Raw genomic sequence first — 18,932 nt, 5'->3', positions numbered from 1 at the left:
TATTTGTAAAAAAGTATATTTGATATTTGTACTTTAAAAGTACTATACTAAAAATATATCTTAAAAAAATATTCAAGGTACAAGGAAAATGTGTTATTGAGTCATTTAGAGAATTGCCATCGATATATGCCACTGACCAAAAGAACTATCACCATTGACTTTGATAGATGTTTGATTTCAGAGCCCTGAATGAATCTCACTGAGCCCATGGAGCAAGTAAACATGACGTTTCTACTGTCCAGCAGCTCAGTTTCCCTTTTGATAGATATAACACTGACTTGAATTTCTGGGGAGCTGGTTTTGCCTCATATCCTACCATCAAAATAAAGCTTCTGTGTTTTAGTGAGGTGTCAAAGTGAACAGGCTGCTTTTCATTACTGTGTACTTAAAAATTGTGTATGATTCACCGCACAGATTTATAACAGATTTTCTGTCAATGTAAAATGACAGTGTGTAGTGATATTTTACAGGAAATGTGTTGCAATCTCTTCTACTTCACGGGTAAAGTTAAATGATATGTGATGCTCTTTAACTGGAAATGGTGCTGATTATCTGAGGAATCTGGACATGTTTAAAAACAGATTTTAGAAAATGATTATATTATATAGAAATGATATAAAGATTGAGATATACACTACCGTTATTTTTCAATGAAGCCAGTTCAGAGAGAAACAAAATGCACTGAAATAATTGAAACACAAAAAAAAAAACATTCACAAGCGCATTCTGATTGCATTCTTATGCTCACCAAGGCTGCATTTATTTGATCAAAAAAACTGAAAAAACTGTTATATTGTGATATATATATATATATGTATTATGCTTTAAAAAATATCAGATAATTTGACCATGTTGTCTTTTTGACAAGGCAAGGTTAGTTGCGACACCTAAAAAAAACGTTTAATATTTTTTGACCCCTTTAAAAAATGTAGATTTTTTTTTTATTTGTAAATATATTTTGTTTGATATTTGTAAAAAAGTATATTTGATATTTGTACTTTAAAAGTACTATACTAAAAATATATCTTAAAAAAATATTCAAGGTACAAGGAAAATGTGTTATTGAGTCATTTAGAGAATTGCCATCGATATATGCCACTGACCAAAAGAACTATCACCATTGACTTTGATAGATGTTTGATTTCAGAGCCCTGAATGAATCTCACTGAGCCCATGGAGCAAGTAAACATGACGTTTCTACTGTCCAGCAGCTCAGTTTCCCTTTTGATAGATATAACACTGACTTGAATTTCTGGGGAGCTGGTTTTGCCTCATATCCTACCATCAAAATAAAGCTTCTGTGTTTTAGTGAGGTGTCAAAGTGAACAGGCTGCTTTTCATTACTGTGTACTTAAAAATTGTGTATGATTCACCGCACAGATTTATAACAGATTTTCTGTCAATGTAAAATGACAGTGTGTAGTGATATTTTACAGGAAATGTGTTGCAATCTCTTCTACTTCACGGGTAAAGTTAAATGATATGTGATGCTCTTTAACTGGAAATGGTGCTGATTATCTGAGGAATCTGGACATGTTTAAAAACAGATTTTAGAAAATGATTATATTATATAGAAATGATATAAAGATTGAGATATACACTACCGTTATTTTTCAATGAAGCCAGTTCAGAGAGAAACAAAATGCACTGAAATAATTGAAACACAAAAAAAAAAACATTCACAAGCGCATTCTGATTGCATTCTTATGCTCACCAAGGCTGCATTTATTTGATCAAAAAAACTGAAAAAACTGTTATATTGTGAAATATTATGTTAATTTAAAGTAACTTTTCTAATTTAATATATTTAAAAATGTTATTCTTGTGATGGCAAAGCTGAATTTTCAGCAGTCATTACTCCAGTCTTCAGTGTCCTTCAGAAAGTATTCTAATATGCTTTTTGCTGCTCAAGAAACTTTCTTATTATTATCAGTGTTGGAAACAGTTGTGCTGATTAATATTTTTGTGGAAACTAAACCATAATGCATTTTTTCAAGATTCTGACAAATGGCAAGTTCAAAAGAACAGTAACATTTTTTACTGTTATTTTTGATTCATTTAATGCATCCTTGCTGAATAAAAGTAATAATTTCTTCTTCAAAAAAAATGCCTTGGAAATTCATTGGTCATTAAGTGTGGGAACCCTAAAGTATATGTAACTGAATCAAAGAAAATAAAAAAATAAAACACTTTTTACCTAAATATTCATTTAGCTGAAAAAAGGATAATGGTTGCATTTTCTGAACCAGCTTATTAATATGAACCATCTAAATGAATGGACTTCATCCATGAATGAACCATCTGAATGAACCATCTAAATGAATGGCAAAAATTATGTGCGTACTTTGTCACATGGCAAATCCCCTTGGGGAGCTAACGTCTGTCTCCAATTAAACAAAAAATAAAAGGAAATGTCTAATGTACATCATTTTAATTGCAATTTAAAAGCAAACCAATGCAACAAAAAAAGCTTGGACAATTGTTTTGTGGAATTTTTTTTTTTTTCTTTGATTTTTTCCCCCTCCATTTTATTTTTCAATGTGAATGTTCACAGTCAACACCACACAATTTTTGACCATAGCCAATAATAGAGAAAAATCTCTAAAATTTTCATATATAAAATAATTCAAAGTAAATAAAGATTAACAGCATGGATCATGTCATTCTGTCCCCAATTTTATATTTCACATACGATCACTCAGATAATTCTTTTTCAGATTCAGAAGCGCTGACACTTTCCCATTTTCTGTGTAAATGTTCAAGGAAAAAAGGTGCTGAAGTGAAATGTAAAGACAAGCTCTGATTCTCATGTGAACAGGTGTCGAATTAATGCTTTGATTCTTACGACTGCAAAAATAAATATGTGAAAAGAAGGACCTTTATAACAAGTTAAGAGTGCTGAAAGTGAGACTATGCCGACGAATCCCCATCAGAAGCACAGCAGAGGACCGAGTGAAAACAATGCACACATCATACACGCTCTCATACACGCGCGCGCGCGCGCACACACACACACACACACACACACACACACACACACACACAGAGCATCTCTTCATGTGTACCACGTGACGTAGACTGAAATTTCGCAGGTGGTCAAAGGAGACCAAGCAGGCATCTGTTTCAATGGCAATTTCCAGGGAGATTTTCCTTGGTTTAATCGATCCCAGGAGTCAGAGACATACGATTAAAATAAATTACAAGATTACACATTAAATTAAAAGTAATACATCTATTGAATGATTTTTACTAGAGCTGTGAATAAAACAGACAGCTGAATTTTTCTGTCTGTTCAGGGCAAGCCCGTCACAGTCATCCTTCATGCACTCTTTCATCAGAGGGTCATCAATGAAAGAGGGAGAAAGGGGTGTATGATTGAGTTCATTAGTGGCTTGTTTTCCTCCTCCTTTATCTTCATGTTTCTGAACAATAACAATCATCCTAATAATATAACAATATTAACAGCCTGCATTCATTGAATGAACCCACCAATCATCCATGTCTATCAAAGAAAAAATTGAACTAATAGGGAAATAAATAGACTTCAAATACTGTGTAAAATAAAATGAAAGTTTTTTTTTTTTTGAAATGCTGTTTTGTGAAAAAAAATAACATTTTTGTTTTTACTTTTTCATTAAATATAGAGATGTACACACATTTCTTTTTTTTGTCACACACAAACTGTTTGTGTTGGTAGGGCAGGTTTGGATTGGTTGTTGAGTGGACAGGGCACACGGGATTTGTGAAATCTCTCAAAGAAGGAAAGGATTGGTGCTTGCGCCTGTGGTTCCACCTCCCATGGATCCTCCTGTTCCCATTACTCCGCCCACCCCCAACGGACCGCCCAAAATCAGTGCAGGCTGCGCAGGGCCTCCGGGGCCCATTAGCAAGGGATTTCCTGCAGAACCCATGGGTGATATTCCACCAAAAGGCATGCCCATTGGGCTGGATTGTACCATTCCCATGCCCATACCAGGGACCACCATAGGGACCCCCATTCCTGGCATGCCCATCCCTGGCTGAACCATTCCCACTGCTGGTGGAGGCATGTGACCCAGCATAGGATTCTGGGGAATGGGGCTCGTGCGGAGCTGGCTTAGACTGAGCGAAGAAGGTTGAGGGGAGATGGATGCCATCGGGGTCGCGCCAAAAGGATTAGAAGCAGAAGGCGGGGTCGGAGACACCCCTCTACTGGAAATGGTACTGCCCGGAGTTACTCCCATACCTGTTGAGGAGGGACCTAAATTAAAAGGAGAAAACTAATGTTAGAGGGTTAAACAAAACCTAATTCCTCTCTAAATGTGGTCTATTTTAAATTCACACCCTGCGTCTGTAGGAAGGGGTTGTGAGATGTGGAGGAGATGCTTGGCGGTGGTGGTTGTTTAGGTTTGGGTTTTGATGATACTAGCGAGTCCAAATCCACGAGCGCAGCATTGGGACCCAAGAATGACTCTGGTGTTTTTCGAACAGGCAAGGAGGAACTGAGCGATGAAAGATCAAAGGGCACCGGAGAGCCTGTGCTGCCTCCACCTCCAGTATCACCTCCTGTCACTAAGGAGCCTCTTCTCTCTGGATCTGCTGTGAATGGAAAAAAAGAACGAGGCAAAAAGAATTACATGTAAATGGTTTAACAATACAATCTAACATGACTAACAAAAAAAAACAGGATTGCTGTCCAACTGATCCTTTGCTAAGCCCCGCCTTAAACACATTACTGACAAATACTACCAAGCATTTATTTATTTTATTTAGGGATGCACCATACATGCTATCAACCAATATCTGCAATCTACTCTCCATTGGAAATGACTGACTTCTGGACTGTTGTTTCTCAGAGATAGTGAAAATGTACAGTTCATTAAAAAAAAATTCCCCAAGAAAAAGCAGATAAAACACTTCAACATTGCAGTTCCTTCCAGCCCACATAACAATATTATCCATTTTATTTCTGGAAATCTCCAGATCATCCTGTGAAACCTTCCGTAATGCCTGTGTAAACGAACAAGAGTAGCCAAGGGGGCGGGGCTTAGCAAAGAGTCAATACTCCAGTATAAAGTACAAAACCTTTTCAGCTGCAGTGTGGGCAGCATAGAGTAAAAATGTGTGAGAATTACCAGCAAACACACTGTTGTGTCTAAGGCAATGTACAGGGGTGCACATAAGTTTTTCAGCCTGGTTCTCATTTGATAACCTGGGGATTTGGTTTGGTCCTCACATGGCACATGGTGTGACCCATCAAATATAACTATAAAAAATTAATTAATAATATTGATAATATTATTGCACTTTATTTAGTGTTTTAAAAATAAAATAATAAACTAAATAATAAAGTGTGATGATAGTATTTTATTTAAAAATAAAAAGGGAGTATTAAATACAAATACAATTATTTTATAGTAAACTTAAAAATAAAATGCTAATATTTTATTATTATTTTTAATTTGAATTATTTAAATTTTTAATTTTCAAACTTAAAATCAGCAAGCTTCTATTTTGGCGGGTTGCCGGCAAGTCCAAAGTCCAAGTTCACTGACACTCTACAATCGGAAGCGCATATACTTATATGCGCTTCCGATTGTAGAGTGTCAGTGAATGAAATGTAACAGTTTTGCATTGTGCTTTGAAAACGTTAGTGGGTAGCCTAGATTTATGCTTTCAGTTTGAATAGAAATCTTATACAGTAAGATCTAAATATGATCTAAAATGGTAACTGTGCATGTCAACCATGTCGGTATGCAAATGCACACTCAGAACTAATTTACACAGCGCATTTCTTATTTTGGTCGCGCATGTGGACCTGCGGACCACTTATGTGCACCCCTGGCAATGTAATCCATCTTTGGACAAGTCAGGTGTGTCCAATCCTGCTCCTGGAGGGTTACTGTTCTGCAGAGTTTAGCTCCAGCCTCCATTTAAAGGCACCTGAACCAAGGTAATCAAAGTCTTCAGGATTACTAGAAACTTCCAAGCAGGTATGTTCAGACTAGTTGGAGCCAAGCAGTACAGGACATTGTCCCTGCCAGACCAGGATTGGACACCCCTATGATAAGTGCATCTATGCATTTACATGCGCAAGTATACCTGTGCCGTTAGTTTGTTTAAATGAGCCACTCCATGGGTCAGAGGTCAGACCGTCAGTGGCAGGGGCAGCTCCTTCCGCTGCCCAGGGATCGGTTGACCCTGAGAGCGGGGTAGGGGCCGGAGCCACTGAGGCAGCCCAAGGGTCGGCACTTGGAGGGGTCACAGCTGGAGGGGATACAAGGAAAGGTCAAGGATCAGAGGACACCACGAATAAAGAGGAAAAGCCAGGGTAAAGACACAGAGGACACTGGGAGGACACATCCTTGACACTCTCACCTGTGGATGCCCAGGGGTCAGAGTTCACTCTAGAGGACGAGTCGCCCCATGGGTCCGGAGCTACTGTTGCTGGTGCTCCTCCCCAGGGGTCAGTACTCTGGGGAGAGGCGGGGGAGGCGGCTCCCCACGGGTCAGCGGGGCCCCATGGCCCAGCGGTAGACGCAGAAGCCAAAGCGGGAGGAGGAGAGGGTCCTGCGGAGCCTGTCGCAGGAGCCCCCCATGGATCTACGGCACTCAACTCCATCAGAGACGACTGAGAGAGAGACATGTCAATAAGAACGTCCTCATCGGAAAGGAGCGCGCGAGAAAGCAAAAGTGTGAGAGGGAAACTTGTTTGTACAGAGAGGACAGACACTTACACTCGCAAGTGGTTCAATAATAGCTAGTGTGGCGAAATGGTTAAGGAGGAGGAAACTCTAGAGGAAGTGAAACAAGCTCACACACATCGTTGTGCTAAAGCGCATACGCAGGGTGAGAGACACAGACAGAGCAGGTAACTCTTGGAGAGTGAGAGGCAGGTACACAAACACGCAACCCTCTGTAACACAACACGCTACCATGTGTACACCTCACGCTCTCGTCCTATAAGAACAGCTTGTCAAGCATGATCTCTTGCTGACACAATCGCACACAATCACACACCTCCTCGGGCTTGGATTTCTCCCTCTTACTCTCCTCGATGGCCATCTGCAGCCTCAGGTCGTCTCCCCTGCGCAGACGCTCCTCCTGCCAATCACACACCACCGTCACATCATCACAGTGAACCAAGTTCTGTGGGCTGATGGGAAATGGAGTCTAATGAACTGTGGCAACCTGACTCCCATGTCTCACCAGCTTCAGATTTGTGCTTCACGGCTTGAGTTAGACAAAAATCAACAACATTTGGAAGTAGAGGACAGTTCATCTACTCTGATTTTGCATTGATAAGCTCTGGTGGAATTACAAAGAATGAACAATTATTGAGAATTATAGGTACTTTTGAAATTACTCATTGGTTTCATCATGCAAAAGTCAACAATTTGTTCAGAAGAATTCAAACAGCGGAAATGATTAACACGAGGTACGCTCAACACAAAAGAACAATGGAAATTTTTAACCTTTTTAAAAGCACTTACTAGATATTTCTTAGATATTTCAATAGTTCCATGATCAAACTGATGTATGTATTATTTCAGGCTGATCTGTGATTTGAGAGGGAAGAGGATAGCAAAGGAAGGGTTCATCCACTGTGACCTGGATGAATTTTTGCTCCCTGACCTTTTGGTGAGTCTCCTGGCTGACTGTGAGTGCGTAGCGGAGCTCTGCATCTTCCAGAGGGTCTTTGCTAGTCTGAAGGAGGGGGCAGGGTGAGGACAGTTGTGAATGAAGGAGTGAGAGGGGAAATGTGCAGAAACTGTGCAGAGGACGGGCTCTAATGTTTAATGTGCTTTATTGTACTTTATTAGAGAAACAGCCCATATTTCTATTTTATGATGGCAGTTAGGGAAGAAGGCAGATTAAGGGAGCTTTAAAGATGGTTATTATTAGTAGAGCTCAACAGTAAGGATGGCCCGGGGCCAGTGGGAGGGAGTTGAGCCAGTTGACAGAACCGTCACTTGACCCACTGGGGCAGTGCTATATCTTACATTTTACATTTGTACACACCTTTTTATAATTTGTAAACATCTTGTATTATTGTTATTATTATACAATTATTACTACTATCATTTATTATGAAAAAAATGTATTGCAATAGATAATAATAATGTAAAGATGATAATAATAATGTAATTAAAAAATTACAAAAAAGTTACATTAAAAGTGTAAAAATTGTGAGTGTAAATATAAAAATATAAATTGAAATTCCAATAAAAATGATAAAATATATGCTATAAATTGTAATTTTTTTAAATAAAAATCTAAAATTGTGTTGGGTGCCACTTAAATATTGCCAGGCCAATCTTAACTACTGGTCCGACCCAGCAAGCAGGAAAAAAAAACCTCACTGTTGAGCTCTGATTGGGAAGCCACCGTTATTATATTATTATATACATGTAAGTACTAGGGGTGGGACAAAATATCAATATGGCAATATATCATTATCTTTCTCCGTGCGATACGAGAATCGAAAGTCTGGCGCAAATTATCAATATTTTAATTAATAAAATAAGGCTCTCTATATAGATTTCCTTTCTCCCAGCGCTGCTACTTCATGGCTCCTCGAGTTGGCGCTCAATACATGAATGAGTGAAACGTGAACGTAAGTTAACTAGCCTAAGAAAAAGAGGTTTTTAATGGGATGGCGAACAGCAGTGTGAGTAAATTAATAGATGCCCCAGCCACGTTTAAGTCCAAAGTCTGGACCCACCTCGGCTTTATAATACCATTGATGGGACAAACAAAATCGACAAAGCATGCGATATGCAAGAACTGCATTATTTGCATGTAATTATTTACTCACTCTCATGTTGTCCCAAACCTGTATTAATTTCTTTCTTGTGCTGAACACAAAAGATGATATTTTGGGTAACCAAACAGTTGCCGGTCCCCATTAACTTTGATAGAAGGGGAAAAAAATACTATGGAAGTCACTGGGGACCAGCAACTGCTCTGTTAGCCACATTCTTCAAAATAACGTTTATGTTCAACAGACGAAAGAAACTTATTCAGGTTTAAAACAACTTGAGAGTGAGTAAATGATGACAGAATTTTCATTTTTGCACAAATTTTGAAGAATTTTCAGCAGTTTGGATTTGAATGAATAGAGAGAACCTGCACCTTTTCACAGGCATTTTGTTTTCATAGACATATATCATGATGTATCACTATAGGATTGTCTAGAAATATATCGATTATCGCAGAATTGCTGTATCATGATATTATCGGTACCGTGAGCCATGTATCATATCGTGAGGTAACCTGTGATTCCCACCCCTAGTAAGTACAACTTGTAACTCACTGGCATGTTCTAAAATCAATAATGGTATGCAAAAATAAATTTCAAAAGTCACAGTCCATTAGAGCAATTAATTACAAGACTATCTGGACTACTTGATTTGAATAGAATACATTTTGCTGTCAAAATTTTTTATATAATGGCCACTAAAGTATATAATTGACCACTGTCCCAGGCAAACAATTTCCTGAGCTACCTTCTTTCTTTACATGTCAATTTGTTTATTAATTTCCATGTAATAAGCAGGATAACGTACAGTCAAGTGTTCATTATCACAAAATGAAAGGGTTAGTTCACCCAAAAATGAAAATTAATTACTCACCCTCATGTCGTTCCACACCCCTAAGACCTTCGTTCATCTTCAGAACACAAATTACGATATTTTTGATTAAATCCGATGACTCAGACAGGCCTCCATTGACAGCAACGCAACTCAAAGTTTCAAGATCCATAAAGGTACTAAAGACGTCGTTAAAACAGACGACGTGACTACAGTGGTTCTACAATAATTTTATGAAGCGACGAGAATACTTTTTGTGTGCAAAAACAAAACAAAAATAACAACTTTATTCAGCAATCTCTTCTCTTCCCTGTCATTATCCTTATGCGGTTAACGCAGTAAGCACAGTGAAGGCTTCCGTGTTCTACGTCCGAACGCCGGCTCAATATTGGCCAAAGCTGCCCATGTGAGCAGCAGGACGCATGCGTGTGATGCTGATGCAGGAGCAGTCCAATAATGAGCAGGCGTTCTGACATAGAACCTGGAAGCGCTGGACGTAAACAACGGATGAGAATGACACAGAAGAGAAGAGGGTGTTGAATAAAGTCGTTATTTTTGTTTTGTTTTTGCACACAAAAAGTTTTTTCGTCGCTTCATAAAATTATTTTAGAACCACTGTAGTCACGTCGACTGTTTTAAAGACGTCTTTAGTACCTTTATGGATCTTAAGAGTTTGGGTGGCGTTGCTGTCAATGGAGGCCTCTCTGAGCCATCGGATTTGATAAAAAATATCTTAATTTGTATTCTGAAGATGAACAAAGGTCTTAGGGGTGTGGAACGACATGAGGAGTAATTAATGACAGAATTTAAATTTTTGGGTGAACTAACCCTTGAAGATCTGATCACCATGTCAGGATTTATTCTGCACTAATGACCAGCTGACTGCACATTATCCCTTACGTATAGTTCTGCTAAAATCCAATTTCACATTAAGCATGCCTACAAAGCTCTTTCCATTCTTGGTAGAACAACTATTCATCTTCCTGTCTCTGAACCACCTCAGTACTACATTTTACCTGCAGCCTGAAAACCTGATCGCTGAGATTTTACCTGCTCTGCCTCCTCCTTGCTCATGGCCAGTGCCAGCTGGAGCTGCAGGTCCTCCTCTCCAGAGCTCTGGGGCCACGCCTGCTCAGCGTCTGCTCCTGAGTGCAGTCCTCCCCCTAAAGCAGGAGCAGAAGGGGCCGAAGATGCTAAGGGAGGAGTCAAATGACAGCCATTATGATGCATCAATAGATGGTGGAGTATCGGTCCCTAAAAGTGCATCCAGAGCAAAATGCTTGCCAACCTTCAGACTCGGCCAAAGCATTCTTATAAGGGTGCTGACAAACAGCTGAGTGTCTGCCCTGACCCCTTCATAAGCCCCTCCAACTGCAAAGCACTTCTAGTTCTTACCACTGCTGGTCTGTGCCATCTTCTCTTTGGTCTTGAGTGCATGGATCCTCTCCTCTCGTAGCCTCTCCTCATCTTTTAGCAAAGTCACCAGCTGCTTGGCCTTTTCCCGTACATTCACACCCTGAAACATACACACAAAATGTAACGCTACATTCATTATCTATGAACTTATTTTGTTTTGTACAAAGCACATGTACAATTCTAATATGTTTTTTTATCCAGCATCGGAATGAATAATTAAAAATTAAACAAATTAAAAAAAATTAATAATTAAATTAAATAAGTTAAGTTTGAGGTAGTGCATGCGAAAATAATGGGGTGACTAAAATAAAATAAAACCTAGAGGGTTGAAGATTGGGCTGATTGTGGTTTAAATGTGAGTGGGAGAAAGACCTTGGTTTCAAGTCAGGGCGTTTGAATTGACTGCACATAGAGACCTTGAGTGAGAGACTGCTGTAGTGTGTGAATCACATATGAGAACAGTTACTAACATGTTGAAGGACACTTCAAAACTAACACTGCGAGCTCTCCTTTTATTTCCTTAATGAAAGAGAGATAACACATTTTATTTGCGTGTGTGTATAAATATAACTTCCTGTTTGTGTGTACCTGGTCCTTGCCATCTCTGTCTATGTACTGGAAATCTTTGAGCGTCTGAACGGCATAGATGTTTTCCCTGCATTGCTGTGCCACTCTCTCTGAACCAGTCTTTATCAGATACTCCATAAGAGTCATAGCCTGAGAAAAAGCGAGAGTATAAAATACAATCAGATTGTTTTTATAGCCCCATATACCAAATCTAAAACTAGAAAGGGTAAAACCATTAAACTTACTTTATATACATGTCTCCAGTTCTTCCCATGGTCGTTGAGTCTCTTCCAGACCATGCTCATAATCTCTGAGAAGGCCACAACATTGTATGTCAGGTCAGCAATCTCTGACATCAGAGAGCTAGAGGGACCCCATGGGTCATTAGAGGTTGCTTCCCTAACCTGGAGAAAACACAAAATAAAGTTCAATGAACTTTACTTAAAGTGTCTTTTAATGCTTACAGAACACAGTGCAGTACACATTGTATGCTGCCTACTATTTTTTAAGTATGTGAAACCATATACTGTTGTGCAACTAGAAATATTTTAAACAGAATTATGCTACATGACCGCATAACATTGCATGTTTATTCAGCTAGTGCTGTCAAGTAAAATTTTTTTTTTTTAATAATTATAAATGAAAATGAAAAAAATAAATAAACAAAACAAAAACATTTAAAAAGATAAACAACCGGTTAAGAATTGCCACTGCACTCTATATACCACTTAAGTGCCCAGTTCTACAAAATAGATTGAAGTTCCGGGTAATTTATAACACTAGAAATTGAAGATCAGCACATTGCATTATGGTATACCGTATCTCACGCAGTATGCTCCGTTATATACTGCATGTTTCAGAGAATACAGCAGATTATCGTTATAATACAGGAAAAATAAAAAGTTAGCAAACTGTGCAAATATACCGAACTACTACACTACAGGAAAACGTATGGACTAGAGTATTACAGTAGTATGCTATTCCAAACATAACCTTATTTCGCTGACCAACGTTGTGACACTCTTTTGGCAAGAAATCTCTGCAAAAAAACATGTGACGAGATTTCTTAACAAGATTTTGTGTTCAGCATTTTTGGTCACCAGTTTTTTTTAGCCTAAACTGAAATAACTGATAAAAACAAATGAATGAATTCCTGCCTCTTTTGTATGACTGCTTACAGTTTCATTCAGTCAAACAAATGAAGGGCAGAAGTACAAAACATTTATCAGGAACTAAAAGACTTGCATAAGAAGACTGTTTCAAGGCCAAGCTGGAGAAGAGTGTGAAAAGAAGAAAAGAGAGAACGAAAGCTGGGTTACAAAGGTAAAAGTCTAACCTTTATCTCTGCCTCCGAGTAATTGTGAACAATGTTCTTCACTTGTCGCCGCAGAGATGATGTCGACATTGCAACAGGCTGGCTATCAGGTTCTGCTAAATCTGGGACATTGTAAAGCAATGTCAATAAAACATTAATATGGACAGGTACAAAGGCAAATAAAGCCTTCACATTTTTCAAAAGGGAGTGTTATCAGCTCTGAAACAAACTTTCATATCTAAGAATGACCAGGAGGCACCAGCAGGACATTTATCCAAACACAAAAAGGAAATGCTTTGGCTGCTTTTCAAATGCTATCCATCTCTCCATCGATTAAAAAAATACACAATCTAACATAATATCTCCAGTACCGTGCACGCTCTGTAACCATGGAAGTGCAGCCCCAGGAATTCCCCAACCTAAAAGCCCTGTAAACACAAGAGCATCTGATGACGTGTGAGTCTGGCTCCAGGAAGCGTCTGTGAAGTGTACTATACCTGGGAGTGTCAGTCTCTCTCCCCCCCTCTCGGTCTCTCTTTGTGTGTGTGCTCAGGTCGGGGTCTCTGAGTGCTTAGCCTGTCCACTTTTCCAAACCTCTGCACGGCGGCCACATGAGGGCCCAGAAGCACAGATGTGGGGTGAATTATCTACGAGAAGAACAGAGATTTAGACGGGAGGTACAACATACAGGGAGGAAAGCTGGTGCAGCACTGTGTTGGCTTAAAAACACAATAGACATTCAATTCCACTCTTTGACAATCGAGAAAATGCAGTAATAGCGGACCGTGCCTGAGGGCACTGTACATTGCTCATTTGTAATATCAGCTGGGTGCAGGGCTAGAGAAACTACAACAAAGCTGAAGCTCAACACCTGCTGTGATGTACAAAACATAACATCTATAACTTCAATCAACATCAAATCACACAGACACATTAACCCTATAAAGCCTACTATCATATTTGATACATAGATTTATCAAATTATGTAATTTGATGCTAAATTATGCTAAATTAACAGTATGATCAAAACTTTACTGAAAAAGTTGTTGAACAAATGACTACATGCCTTCTGATTGATAACTCTTATATTTTTTGTAAAAAAAAAAAAGTCTTTAGCAGTAAAAATGCCCACCTTCATGTCGTGGTACTTTTTACCGTGAAATCTTTAATGATTTTTTTTAATCAAGTAAACATAGTAACAGTTATACCATAAATATTTCAAGATGAACATTTACTGAATGGAAGTCATTTAGGGATATTTGATTTCCCATACATCAATTATGTATCAAATATAAAATAACAGAATTTTAAGGACCATTTTTCTCTCAATTATCACAGTACTTTATGTTGTTTGTACATTAATTTGAAGATTGAATGTGAAATTATTGCAATATAAAAGTGTATTTAAAAACTTTAATGTTAGGTGGGATTAATCCGCGATTAATTTCAGAAAAATGTGCGATTAATTTGTACATTTTTTTAAATCGACTGACAGCACTAATATATATATATATATATATATATACACACACACTGTCTAAAGGTTCAATAAACTGTCCCATTTAAAAAAAAAAAAAAATTTCCCCTGACTATTATTTCATGTCACGCTTTACATGGTTAACATTAAATTAAACACATTGTATAACACAGGAATAATGGAGTTACTAGAATGACCTATTCATAATAAACTAATACACTACATTAGCACCCTTGACTACATTAAAGTGACATTACATTTAGGCAAATATACTAAAAATGTACTTCTAAGTGCCGGTCAATCCAGGAAGAACAGGCGATAAGTAGTGGTTGATGATAGGGTGTATTAACATGCAGCCCTGTTGCATAAGGCTTTGCCCTGATAACAGTCCCACAGCCGCCTTGAGGATGTCAGGAGCGAAGTACAAAAGTCTGAATGAACTGTTGTCAACGAGACCACAGACCTTTCATTTCAACCTCCATTCAAAACAGTAAAATCAGGGGTCAACAGGTGGTTTTTAAAAGCAAGTTGATGAGGTGACAAGCAACATTCAGTGAACTTATCTACGACAACTGTTGCTTGGAAAAGTGTGTGAAATCTGACGGTTGGTGAATAGGATCTGCATCAGATCAGTTAAAGTGGCGTGTTGTTTATCTTTGTCTGAGCAGGTGACAGTGGGGGTAACAGACATCTGCTCAAACCTCTCTAGACCTCCACCTAGCTAACAAATTAAACAGCATTTATTCCCAGCCGTTAGACAACTCTTCTAAAGTAACTTCAGCACCGAACAAGCCACCGTGGCTCAAACTGATAGAAAGAGATCACTGCCAAGCCAACTGAGATCAGCTAGCTGAGGCTACTTACCGCTGAGCTTCTGTTCTTCCTCTCAAACACCACCAGACATCCAGCCGAATAGCAGACCGCGGGTTATTGTCAGTGGAGACGGAAGTAAAGGGGCGCGCTGTTGCCTCTGTCACGGTGCTAAATTAAAAACACTCATCTAGAGACGTGAGCTGCCGCGCTATGCTAACTCAACTCATAAAGAGACGCGTGTGAGTGCGTGACAGAGTGACTCGGCAGCGGTTTTCCTTCACAACTATCGCCCCTCGAGTCGTGCTCGGCATTTACATATAGAACGTGTCATATAACCGCTTTTGCGAATATAATAGCGCTACTTTCTCAAATAACATCTGTACTGACCCTGCTGTTGCTCGGCTGGTACGAGGAGATGGCGGCACTTCCGCTTCCGTTTCCCCGAAGCCGGACGGACCGCGCCCCCTTGCGCGCGCCCCGATTTGAATATTCATGAGCTACGGTAAATACTACCTTAACAACGATTTCTAGGTGCTTTTTTGAATAGTTGGCGTACATTAAAAGCACCGAACTGTATGAATCTAGATTAATGCCCTCTGTGTAAAAAAATGTTTAAAAAAATCTGGCATATGAATATTATATATACGCAAACAAATGTAATGTTATCGTTTTGGTGACGTTTGTTGAGCACCCTTAAGAGTTCTGTCAAAATGATTTTGGCAGCAACGGCTGCTATGTGCTATTAACATTTGTGGCATTCGGGTGTCATGTTAACCTATGCAAGCCTTTGAGTTATGAAGAGATGACAAGTATCGTCTGATATGTTCTTTCCTAACTTTACAGTGTGATGCTATAGCGCGCAGTGCCCACATAGTGGCGATGAAATCAGCTGAATTTCTGTGAAGGACATCTTCAACAGGGATGGGCAACCTGCGGCCCGCTACGTCTTTTAGTTCGGTCCGCTGGATCATATTAGACTCGGATGATCAAGTTTAAAACATTTGAAAAGTAAGTCACGGATAGTTTGCTCTCAGTTTATGATGTTAATACTAACTCCAACCAGGAGAGGTCGCTAGTTTCCGGCCGCTCACTGTATTAGGATGTGCACTGTGCAATGTAAACAATCACTAATATAAACAAAAATGAATGAAAAATTGACAATTTTCCAGTCAAGATGGACTAAGACTAAGATATATTTATGTTATTTAATGAATATAATAATTGATTGATAATAATTGTTTAAAATAATATAATAATTGATACTTTTGACTCATTCCTTTTCTTAAAAATTGTTTAAAGGCTGCAATGTGTCATAAAAAGGTCTTTTAAAATCTTAAATTTGATTTTTAAAATCCTGCAGATGCCCTGCTATATTATGTTACCATTTGGAATAACTATTTTTTTTAAAGAAAGCACTTTTTTAACTGTCCTCTTAGGTTGTGTTGAGAATGTTATGTAGGCCACTAATCTAAAATAGGACCTCTGTACATTTGTTTATTGCAAATTTACAGACAATGCATTTGCTTGTTTACATCTGCTTGTTGGGGTAATATTGTTCCCATTTGAATTAGCCTAACTGCACACGTTTTATAGTTAATAAATTCTTTAAAAACAAATTGCGTTAATTATACTGTGGTTTCCTTCAATAAAAAGGAAATTGAGTAAAGATGGTGTAAAAGGTGTGTGGAGGTGGATTAGTAATCTGGCACCTTGCTATAAAGGAGAAAAAGTGCTGGCCCTCGTCACTATCAAAGTTGCCCAGTTTAAAAAAAAATTTTTATTAACAGAAACCCCGTCAGTTCTTTTCAAATAATCAAATTATTTTTTTGCGGTAATGTTTAAATAATTCTATGTTCTTTAATAACAAAAAAGTGTTGTTATTTATTTATATTATTATTATTAGTTACAATTTAATTAAGTAAGATTATTTCGTTTAAATCATCCTGCAGATCCCTTAGAAGTTTGCTGAGGCACTCTTGAATTTTTGTGAATATACTATAAAATATTCATACAACTACTCTCAAGTCTCCTGATTGGCTGCATTATTGCTCTTTAATGCACAGAACATTGCTTAGAAATGTAACGATGACACTAAAGGGAAATGTATTACCATAGTGCACACCTAAGCAATGATCATTCTTACTTTCACATTTTTCATGTGTCTGCTGGACTCAAGTCTCACGTTCACTTCCAAAGAATATTTTAGGGCCCTTTTTATTTAAAAATGACAATGTGTGGTGTGTGTATTGCATTTAAATGATTTAACAGTTTGTAAACATTATTTTACAGTCTGTATCCTTCATGAAAATAGCATGTAACATATTACTTTGAGCTGGGTGGTCTTCTCACAGCATGCTGCCATGTTTCTTTTAGATAAAAATGGCGAGTTCATGACAGAGATTTTATACCAAGTCACTCAAGCTGAATGTTTACAGAAACCATTTATGGGTTATAAGAGAACAGACACTAAGCCTTAAAATAAATATACCACTTGAAAATAAAAATAAAAATACACATAAACACTCACAAATACACACACCCACACACATTCATCCAGAAGAACTCAAGGCCACCACAGCTATGACTGTGAAGAGCAGTGTCACACTTCTGTAAAAGATTTAATAGTGAATGCATTTGTAAATATCAAAATCCAGTAATTGCAGTGCAAACACATATGATTTATTGCTACCTATCTGCATATTTTGGGTATTGGGTAACTTGTTAAACTAATTCTATGATGTCTCAGACATACCATGTGACATTCTTGAACAGCAGGGGAGTGACAGAAGCGTAGCTGCTGCCATGTTTCTTTTAGATAAAAATGGCGAGTTCATGACAGAGATTTTATACCAAGTCACTCAAGCTGAATGTTTACAGAAACCATTTATGGGTTATAAGAGAACAGACACTAAGCCTTAAAATAAATATACCACTTGAAAATAAAAATAAAAATACACATAAACACTCACAAATACACACACCCACACACATTCATCCAGAAGAACTCAAGGCCACCACAGCTATGACTGTGAAGAGCAGTGTCACACTTCTGTAAAAGATTTAATAGTGAATGCATTTGTAAATATCAAAATCCAGTAATTGCAGTGCAAACACATATGATTTATTGCTACCTATCTGCATATTTTGGGTATTGGGTAACTTGTTAAACTAATGTTTATGATGTCTCAGACATACCATGTGACATTCTTGAACAGCAGGGGAGTGACAGAAGCGTAGTGCAGATTATGAATGGAAATGAGACCAGAGGGACTGATGAAGCCTCATTGAAGTCAACTGCAGACTGTATTAGAAACAGCTTCATGCATGTAGAGCAGCTGGAGAAACAGAAACGGTTGTGATAACAGGGATCGTTTGCCTTACATAATATACAGTAGCCATGTTGTACTTGAGATATCAAGGGGAATCTTTCTGAGATGTAAATGTAGAAACAAGTTAATTGTGAAGTGCAGAGAGCGAGTTGAAGTTCAGGGTAAACTGAGAGTAGATATAGAATAAGAGAATGTGAACTGGCAGCGCTGTGCAGAGGTTTGACACGAAGAGGATGGTTGTATTAGGTTCTGCAACCTTTCAGCTGTTAGTTTTGTCACTCAAACAGATCGCAGAATGTGCAGATTAAATACCATTGAAAAAAAGCCAATAAACAAACAAGCTAAATGAAATAGGGGGCCATTTTAATGTAATGACTCTAAACTGTTCTCTTTTCTGTATTCATAATTCTTATCTTTTCCAGTAGTGTTTTGAAAGAGTTGAT

General features: G+C 38.1%; 1 protein-coding gene across 4 annotated transcripts; it reads right to left on the bottom strand.

The window, feature by feature from the left end:
- Positions 1–3,674: 3,674 nt before the first annotated feature.
- LOC107598387 (epsin-1-like) lies at positions 3,675–15,602 on the bottom strand. 4 transcript variants are annotated; one of them, XM_016289701.1, is made up of 13 exons: positions 15,212–15,602; positions 13,242–13,517; positions 12,892–12,992; positions 11,801–11,959; positions 11,577–11,705; positions 10,968–11,088; positions 10,623–10,765; positions 7,615–7,686; positions 7,000–7,083; positions 6,358–6,610; positions 6,082–6,246; positions 4,324–4,578; positions 3,675–4,240 (listed from the first exon to the last, which is right to left on the bottom strand). In XM_016289701.1, the coding sequence occupies exons 3-13, from the start codon at positions 12,958–12,960 to the stop codon at positions 3,753–3,755; spliced, it is 1,938 nt and encodes a 645-aa protein (XP_016145187.1). In that variant the 5' UTR covers positions 12,961–12,992; positions 13,242–13,517; positions 15,212–15,602; the 3' UTR covers positions 3,675–3,752. The 4 variants fall into 4 exon arrangements, with proteins under 4 accessions (XP_016145187.1, XP_016145188.1, XP_016145190.1 ...); XM_016289702.1 differs by having other exon boundaries at positions 4,324–4,575; XM_016289704.1 differs by lacking the exon at positions 6,082–6,246.
- Positions 15,603–18,932: the final 3,330 nt, after the last annotated feature.

This window comes from Sinocyclocheilus grahami, unplaced genomic scaffold (assembly GCF_001515645.1).
Source record: "Sinocyclocheilus grahami isolate Dianchi unplaced genomic scaffold, SAMN03320097.WGS_v1.1 scaffold251.1, whole genome shotgun sequence".
Classification (NCBI taxonomy): domain Eukaryota; kingdom Metazoa; phylum Chordata; class Actinopteri; order Cypriniformes; family Cyprinidae; genus Sinocyclocheilus; species Sinocyclocheilus grahami.
This window is presented reverse-complemented; position numbering and strand designations above follow the sequence as displayed.